This window comes from Cheilinus undulatus, linkage group 8 (genome assembly GCF_018320785.1).
Source record: "Cheilinus undulatus linkage group 8, ASM1832078v1, whole genome shotgun sequence".
In the NCBI taxonomy this organism is placed as follows: Eukaryota; Metazoa; Chordata; class Actinopteri; order Labriformes; family Labridae; genus Cheilinus; species Cheilinus undulatus.
In genome coordinates, this window is record NC_054872.1 from 27,388,390 (window position 1) to 27,398,064 (window position 9,675).

The 9,675-nt window shown below is 37.6% G+C and overlaps 1 protein-coding gene across 1 annotated transcript; it reads right to left on the reverse strand.

The window, feature by feature from the left end:
- Nucleotides 1-1,131: 1,131 nt before the first annotated feature.
- Nucleotides 1,132-8,934, reverse strand: LOC121513864 (extracellular matrix protein 1-like). The gene is made up of 11 exons (XM_041793872.1): nt 8,711-8,934; nt 8,044-8,100; nt 6,342-6,410; nt 5,731-5,793; nt 5,621-5,656; nt 5,211-5,491; nt 3,791-3,993; nt 2,427-2,715; nt 2,138-2,340; nt 1,891-1,978; nt 1,132-1,737 (listed from the first exon to the last, which is right to left on the reverse strand). The coding sequence occupies exons 1-11, from the start codon at nt 8,778-8,780 to the stop codon at nt 1,552-1,554; spliced, it is 1,545 nt and encodes a 514-aa protein (XP_041649806.1). The 5' UTR covers nt 8,781-8,934; the 3' UTR covers nt 1,132-1,551.
- Between the last annotated feature and the right edge of the window lie 741 nt (nt 8,935-9,675).

Genomic DNA, 9,675 nt, shown 5'->3' on the forward strand with positions numbered 1-9,675 from the left:
TATGTTCAATCTATTTATTTACCACAGATGGGTTCCAGTCAGGGTGTAGACCTACTCAGCTCAGATCAAGAGAAATGTATATATATATATATATATATATATATATAGTGTAGTTTTAGTCAACAAAAACTCAAAACATTTTAGTCTAGTTTTAGTCCATAAAAAGTCCTCACATTTTTGTCTTTACTTTTAGTCCAAGCATTTATTTTCTTGCCTAAATCTGGTACCAAGTCATGGTGATGTGTTCTCTGCACCCTGCCAGACCTGGGATCCCTGCTCTCTACAGCTGAGAGGCAGAACAGCTATAGATGCATTGTTTTTAGACAGATTTACCCACAGTGGAGAAATATCATGAATTTTGAATGTTCGATGAAAACTACATTACATTTGAGTCTAGTTTTAGTCATCTTGACAAAAATTAGATCTAGTTTTTGTCAGTTTTAGTCATCACAAATCTATTTTTGTTAGTCTTAGTCTAGTTTTTGTCATGGAATAAAAGGCTGTCGACAAGCATTTTTAATCATAGTTTTAGTCGACAAAATGAATACTGGTATATATTATGTAATTATTCAACAATAGTGTTACAGCAAGACAAGAAAGAAATATCTCATAGTATCATGTGGTTTGTGGTCGCAAAAGCTAAATATGTGCGATGTTAAATGTGATAGAACCACACATAAGTAATGAAATACTGTATGAGAAAAAATATTCCATGTATTTCAATTCTGTTTCAGCTAATCTTAAAAATCCTGTTTGTTGCATGTAGTTCATGCACTTTATGCCCTGTTGTTTAAATCTATTCATTCTAAATTTTACAATGTCCTTACTTTTAGAGCCATTACATGTCAGTCATGTTTTTTGGGTTCTGTAACGGAATTTATCTTTCATTAAACAGAATAACCAAATTCACACTCATTCTACAGATTAAACTTTTCAAATAGCAAATTTTAAGGAATGGAATTACATGGCAACCTTTAAATATAAACCGATGTTATAACCATTTGCTAGAGTTTTGCAATACACTTGTTTCCCTGGATGTATTTTTCAACTCACGTGTCCTTCACATTTGAATAAAGCTATCATAGTGGTTAAATTGTCCAAAAAAACCCAGGGAGACAGTACTAGAAAAACTTTGATTGAACAGCTTTTTTATTAGAGCTGTCACAGATATGCTCTCAACCACAAAACCATACAAAAAGGAGGAGATTGATCATATAGTTCAGAAGAAATCTAAAACAATGCATTTTTATATTAAAAATGTCAACAGCAGCCTATAAAAATAGTGGTACAGTGACAATCTGTTTTACAGACTTAGAATTTCACACAATTTGTTATTTCATAGATGTATAGTTGTGATAATAATTGTCGTGATGAAAAGTTGCATATAACACTGGCAGTAGATGAAGCTAGAATTAGGTTCATATTTTGAATATTCTGGAAGACTCCTAAATAGGAACAGTTGTTCCTTTTCAGTGATTGTAGCACACCTCTGCTGCCAACTTGCCATTTTATCTGAATGGCTCAGGACCAGCAGGGACAGGTCACACAGGTTTAGGAGAGAGGGCATCTCTTCCTCTTCTTTTGGCGTAAGACATTGGTTGCTTTAGTGATGGCCTCTGTGAGAATATCCGAGACACAATCTGGAGCATCTTGTGAGGAGGGCTTGCGACAACATCTGCGGACAGCTGGAGGAGTCGGCTTCTTTGATGAACACAGACTCCCTGACAATTCCTTCAGCTAATTTCATGGAGAGGAAAATGTCATAAAAATGAATAAAGCATTAAAATTAGACTTTTTGTGGGAGGTAAATTTAGTCTTAACAGTCATTTTCTACAGCTACATGAAGAGACTGCCTTCTGATTTGCTCTGTTAGATTTTGGACAGACTCACCCTTTGATCAAAACAAGTGCTCTTTTCTTGGTCCTCTAGGGGGCAGCATTGTTGCACAAAACTCTTCAGAGGAAAACCAACAGGGAACCTGAAATAAAGTGTCATTGCTATTATGCTCCTAATTATACATTCTTTACTGATAACGGGAAAGAAGAAATGGAGTAACATTAAAGTAAATGGATTTTGAAGAACAAAAAATTGCAGACCACTGAAAGAAAAGCACACAAACATGTAAATTGTGTCTTACTTCTTCTTGATGATCTTATGGGTGTCACAGATGTTGTGAAGCGAGAGCTCTTCAGTAGCAGACGTCACATTAAAATGTGGGTCCGGAGACAAACTTTGGAAGCAGCTGTATCGATCATTTGCCTCGGCACCAGCAGAACAACAGTCGAAGTCCACCTGTCCACCATTGTCAGCCAAGCAAAACTTGTCAACTTCATCACGCCACTGAAAGGCAAGGAACAAAGGAGATGAGAACCTACACTGACTGAATATTTTAAATAATATATAAGTTTGTAGGTTTCTTGCATCACCTTTTGGTCAGCACACTTGAGAATGTTCCGTTTCTGTTTGCAGCACTGCTTGAATCCCTTTTCTATACGATTAATGGTCTTTGCTTGACGAGCCACCAATTCATAGCCTGAACTCGGCAGGCACTTGACATTATAGAGGGGACGTAGCTTTTGGTTTTGGCACATTAATTTAATGACATGTTCAGTGGGTCGTCCAGGAGGGAAGTTCATGTTAACTTTAAGGGAAGCAGATGGTTTCTTCATCTTCTTTCTCCTGTTTGCTCTGACACTATAAGGAGTCATCACTGTCCTGTAATGTATGAGACATGAAGTTAGACCACATCCTGACCTCTTGCTTTTAAGATGCAGCTTAAAAATATAGAATATAGGAAGTGTGTTTAGCAATATAAGGTTCCTCAAAAAATGACATTTTCCTCTATATTGGCACCAGTCATCACATTCCCTGAAAAGGTCAAACCTAGGATGCATTCAACACATCCCTGTCACACTGATACACAAAGGGTTCAATGCAAACGATCTAAGCCTGTGTGACCCCCTTTACAATACAGTGTCATCTAGCTAGTTTTCAAAGAAAACAGTTTTAGACATAAGAATCTTAAAATAGTAATAAAATAAAGCATTAATTTAAACTACTGTGGTATGTGTTGGTGGTTACTCAAACACTGAGTTCCTGGATCATATTTAACTGAATAGGCTTACTAAGGCAGCATGGTGCCACTTTTCACTTATATAATGACTGTCCTAGCCTGTATTTTTCCTCCCAATTCCCAGCTTTACATTTTAATCCCTGAAAAAGGCCGCAGCATTTTTCAAAGGTGCCTAAGAATCTTCACAAATAGCTTGGCTGTGTAGTTTTTAGCTTATGTAACTCAAGTGGAGTGAATTGTGCACTAGTTGGGAACTATTTTCAGTGGTTGTTGAGACAATTTTTAGCTCCCATTAACTACAAGAAACAACAAAATGTTCAGCTCAACGTATGGTCTTTGTTTATTACATTATGGAAGCATGGAAGCCTGAGCAATGGGTTGATTCATTCACATGTTTTACACATTTTCTGGCAGAAAATATAACACAGAGAAATAGCTGGATGTCTTCTTTTCAAAGTAGAAAGATCCAAATGAAATTAAAGACTATAGCAAGACTTGTCTTCAAGCACTTAGAGCCACTGATGAAATCTGCCTCAGCAACAGATTTCTAGCGATGTTTTTGCTTCTAACAATACACTGGGTTAAAAGGAAAGCACAGCTGAAATTACATTTATATGTGTTCGATTAGAAATATTATTGTAACTCAGTGTTGCTGTTTTACTGCAAACATGTCAAAGCCATCACCTTTACATCTGATCGTTTAATTTCCCTGAATACCTTTGGCAAGTGTTGGGATCAAAGTTGAAGGCATCAGAGGGGAGCTCTGGCATCGGCACCTCCTCTGTGGCCTCGTAGTTTGGATTGGGAGCGTCGTTGTTGAAGCACTGCAGCCTGTCACTGCCTGTTAGTCTGCAGCACTCGTAGAGACGATCCTTTACCGCGGAGTCCTCTGCACAGAAAGTTTCAACTGACAGCTCCCACTGTAGTGGGCACAGAAAACAGCAGACAGTTAAGGTGTATGACATAAGTCCTTTAACAGAGGCATACACAGACTGAAAAGTGAAAACAAAGCAAGAGGAAAGCTTTAATATTGAAGCACTGCTTTATTAAGGAAACAGTCTGAGACATGTTTGTTGTCCGCCCTCAGCCAGCTCCTGAAACTCATGCCAAGGCCTGTCTGTTTTGTCTGCTAGGCAAGACTACATATATATAATGGTTATCTACTGGAACGCCCAAGGCTTTCAACTTTGTTTTTGCAATTCAAGTACAATCATCTCAGGAATTTGAAGAACGTTTTATGCACTATTTTTAGTCTGGTTATATAAAAACACTGTGTTTGGTATGAGTATATGACATAAGACCTTCTACATAGCAGCTCTAGTCACCAGGTTTACAGAAAATCATTGCACTAAACACTGTATGGGTAAATAGTTTCCTGACACTAAACATGTTGGCTTGGATCCAACTGCATCTCAGTGTCTTAAGACACTTATCATGTTTCAGTATCAGAAAGTAATAAATAAAGCTAATAAAATAATGCAATTACCAGAAAGAATGTGCAAAATGGAGGCATGTGGTTGGGAATTAGTGTGTGCAGGGCATGCTAAGTGTACAAAGATTTCGCATGATGGTAGAGGACACTGTCAGAGTATCACAAGACTGATGTAGTTTGAACTGAAGCATCTGCAGATTTATCCTGGATACTACCTGATATGTTATTTTCTACTTAGGTCATACGCAGTGCAAGATTAAAGAACTTTCCTAATGACATGATTATAAGAAAACTGGTTTTGTCTTCCACTTGTGGCTTAGGGTAAAATCCATGAACATTTACATGATAACCACATATAACGTCCCTGATGAGGTCTACTGTAGGGGATGTGGGATTGAAACAAAAGACACAGAGTAATCAGTTCAAGAAAGAAGTATCAGGGCATAAGTCAAATAAAAAAAATATCTGCAAGCAGTAGGCCATAGTGAAAACGATCCCAACAACTGCATTCAAACACAGGCTGATGGATGTATTTGTATGCAACATAAGCTGTAGACAAGCACACTAATAACTCCACACCATCCCTCCCTTAAACATGGCTAGACAACACACTGGAAGTTAGATTAAGGACACACGAGATATCATATCATCTTTAAGAGTGAAAATTATTATTAAATGGTTGTAGGTGCTGTTGTGAGAACTCACCGCCTGTGTGGCACAGCACAGCATCACATCCCTCTCCCACGTCTGGTTCCTTTTGCAGCACGTACTGAACCAGGACTCCGCCCTGTTCACAGCACTGGCCCTTCTCTTCTGCTGGCCAAAACCACTGCGAGGAAAGTAAGAGTCTGGGTAGCGAGGACGACGGTCTCCATTGAGACAGATGGCTTGGAGATTGTCAGAGGTCGGACGGGCAAGGGGAAACTGAACACGATAGTTCAGCATTGGAGGGCCGCCAAAGGTGCGGGGTCCAGCAACTGGTTGACCTTAGAGGAAAGGACAGGACATACAATTATTTCTTACTCTTACAGAGATTAAATTACTGAATGTTTCACTACAGCGAAATGTATTGGGACCATAAAACTCAATAGAAAGAGGGGAAAACAAATACTTACGTCCTCTTGGTTTCAAGATTCCTGGTCTGGAATTCCCTGTTTGGAAAACATCATTAAACAATGTTTCTCAAGTGTTTTCTGAATATCTTTGATGGTTTATAACGGCCTACCTCTCTCTCTCAGGATATCATGCTGTTCTGGTGGAGACACCCTCTCCTGCTCTATGGGGAACTCTATGAAAACAAAGTAATCAATAAAACAAACATGGTTAGGGTTGTATGATATCAGTATGGGCATATTTTAGCACAAAAAGTTAATTATCAGTATTGAGAGATATAAAAAATCCTGCCAACATTTACAACTGATAGATACAGGCTGTAAATATTGTCCACAACAGACCTGTGTCAGCTAAAGCATTTTTCTTTGTTCATCCTCATTCCTAAAACTTTAAAGTTTGAATAACTGAAGTTTATTTGTTCATACTTATCCTTTAAAAGTGGGTTTTAAGAAAGGAAGTTTAAGGTCTGAACTACATTCATATATTGGTATTGATATCATTATCAAATAAAATGAATTTGGAAATATCAGCATATCAGATATAGGCAAAAATTAAATATTGTGCATCCCTACTTAGGACAACTTTGGTTGTAGAATTTAATGGTTGTACAACTGAAGTAACTTTAGGGAGGAGGTTGAAAATGAGGACGATGATAAGTTGATATGCAGCAGTGTAGTAACATTCAAAAGAGGTCATAGAAAAAGGTATAAAGTTGAAAAGTACCCTTGGGGTCGAGGAGATCTGACAAGTCCAACTCTGACTGCAACATGAACTGATCTGGTTGTTGCATCTCTGAAAGACAAAATTGATCTTTTTAAAGCAACCTTTCCCAAACTTGAGTACATCTCAGCCCAATTTGAAACTTGAAAATCATCTGGAGCCCACCAAAGCCCTGATGCCATAAAGCCCAACCAAAACATGTGACTCAAAATATACATATTTTATTTTATAAGCATAGAATTTCAATGTAAATGCCTAATTATCATCATTCCTAATTATAATAATTTATCAGTGCTTCCACATAAAAATAAGACAAAACTGCTTGTGAACTCATAAAGTCTAAGTCACAGAGCACCACTATTTATATATTTCTTATCAAGCATAAGCAGTCCCCCGTCCCCCATATCTTCTTTTTTAAAATTCATCTCTTTACTTTGTGACTCCATAAACCCTTTCCTAGTAATGTTTATGTCTCAAAGGGTATTGATAGTTCCTTATAAGTACAAAATAAATAGTAAAAAGGGGACATGGAAGTGAAATCTGGCCCAGTTTTTGGCCTTTTTACTAAGACATAAAAATGACATCACACATGTTGGATCATTTTAAATGTGATTGCAATTTTAAAATTCTGCTCTTGGTATTATTTTCATTTATTGTCAATTAGCTCTCATGGCCACCTGCAGAACATCCAGGGACCACCAGGGGCCATGGCCCACACTTTCAGAAGCACTGATTTAAAGAAAAAGTATATGGGCTAGTCAAATAGTTTACTTTTAAACTGTTTTCTAAACTGGCCTAATCTTGTTCAAAATTGCCCTTAAGAATGAATTCATGACCTACATTATTCTAACCTCTGTATGAACTTAGGAGAGCTCTATGTTATTTAAAATTGATCAAGCACCAAATTTTATGAAGATGCAGTAACTGTGAAATTTAGTGATATCGATGTTGAACATAAAAATAGGGCTGACTACCATATATAATAGCAATTATTTTATATATTTCTTTGCAATTCTTTGTCTGTTTTTTTTTTTTTTTTTTTGCATTAACTCTGTGATTTAAAGTGTTGTTAGCAGGTTCTCCTCTTGAAATATCACTGAAAGATGTCTTACAAACTTTGAGTTGCTGATCTTGCTTGGTGACTGTCCAAGCTATTAAAACATATCAGTTTGACCAACTGATGACTTCTTTTACCCACTTTTATTGTTTGATTGTTTATCCAATAAGAAGTTCGGGTTATTTTCCATTAAACTGATGCAACACAACAGCTACACCCTGGGCCCTGGCTATTGACATCACTGCATGCTGTGTCCGCAGATGGACTGATGTCTCTCAACATTGTACACCAATGTTCGAACAATACATAATGCATACTTTACTTTTGTTGATGCTTAGTTACTATGTGAGCAATGATATCATACGTTTAACTTTTAGAAGCCAAACTTCTGGAGGCTTAGTTATTACAGCGTAAAAGCTATTTTTCCAAACATCATATATAAAGAACCCTACCAGTACAGACACATATAAAAATGTAAAACAGAACATGATGTGTTCATGAAATCAGTTGAGTTTCAAACCTGTGTTCAAACCCTAACAAAGCCTCTTCAAATTGTAAGAGTTGGCTAAATGCCACCGTCAACATCTCAGCTTCTAATTGGTCCCTGCAGAGATACTGCACCAGTGTGTGAATATGCCCATTGCTCACCTTGCATGATTTTGTCAAGGTCAAAGGTGACCTCACGCTGCTCAAACATGTGCTCATCTGGAAAATTATACCCATAAAGAGGGTGGGGAAAAAAAAGGGAGAATAGAGTCAGACAAAGTTATGCAACTGTTCCCAGTTTTTTTAAATGCACAAATGATGCTGGAAGAGGGCCAGTGGGTAAAAAAAACAAGCATTCTTCCAGTTAAGTAATGGCAAAAACCACGGAAAAATCTGACAACGAATAAGTCCTTTACTTTTACTTTAATGTTAACAGTAGTAAGGCTTCAAGAAATCTACTTAAATTTTGCTTCATTAAATGCGTCACGTCTTAATGTTCATGTATGTTTTCTATTGAAGCTATTGAATCTGTCTTATTCTAGTCATATCATACAAGCGTAGTTTTTTTAAAGCACCTAGAGCACTTAAAACATTAAGAAGTAAACGTCCGTTAGCATAAACATTTTAGTTATACAAAAGCACAACCACCTGTACTTTATACTTGTTCACTGCTGTGCAGTGTGTTGAGCTACAGGCAAAATAAACGCATTTATTGGGAGCTTACATGAGCGCAGTCGAACAAAAATGGAGTGTGGCTATTAGCCAAGAAGCAAACACAACAACTTTTAGCATGAAAACAGCGACAACAACCGAGAATTAAACTACCAACCTTTGGATGCTGAGCTCAGTAACACCAACACAAACGCGGTGGACCACAACAGAGCCCGGGACGACCCCATGGTGAAGCTGACAGTGTGTGTCCGGTAGTGTTTGTGCCGCTGTTAGTGTCGTTGCTGTCGGACAGAGAGAGAGAGCAGAGACCGCCCAGAAAACACGAACAGCCGGTCCGTAATTGGTCCAACAGACGCCGCCGTGCCGTCCGTCTAAGCTACCGGGACAGTTTCTACGCTTGTTAAGGAGTTTCAAGGGAAACCATGCAGGAGGAGGGACAGAGGGAGGGAAGTTTTTCTACATGACTCATAGGTGATCTGTTCAAATCCTTGGTGCTGGGAAATTATAATTACGTATGAAAATAAATGCGTGTGTGAACATGTACTTGTAAATACATTTTCCCACTTATTAACAAATTAACTGAGTTAGCTCTCTCTGGCCCAGAGAGAGGTAGACAAAATTGTCTAAAACAAATGAAAGTAATTTATAATTTTAGAAAATATTTTCAACAAACAGCCTGAGTGAGCTGCAGTAGTAGGCTATCGTTTTGAGCATGTTGTTCAAATATTCTTTCTGGATAAAAATAGGCCTACACAACACAACAAAAAGCTGAACAAAGAGACTGGCTGACACTTTGGGAGGACATGCGTGCAAAGATTTCAATTTGCTATGTTTTACCATTTTAACACATTTGGGTTGTTTTTTTTGAAAGGTCATAAGACATTTATAACTTATCATATGAAAACTAACTTTACTGAAAATATTTCCATCCAAGTTAAACAGGATAAATAGGTGAAGATTTAAAGAAAAGAATCAGAATTTACTAATTTTCCTGCAAAATAAAGTATATGGATAGATGTCTGCCTAGGGCTTAAATATCAGAGATATTAAGCCTTTTTTTTCGTGAAACAAATTCACGACCCACTGAAAACAGCCCCACGACCCACTTTTGGGTCCTGACCC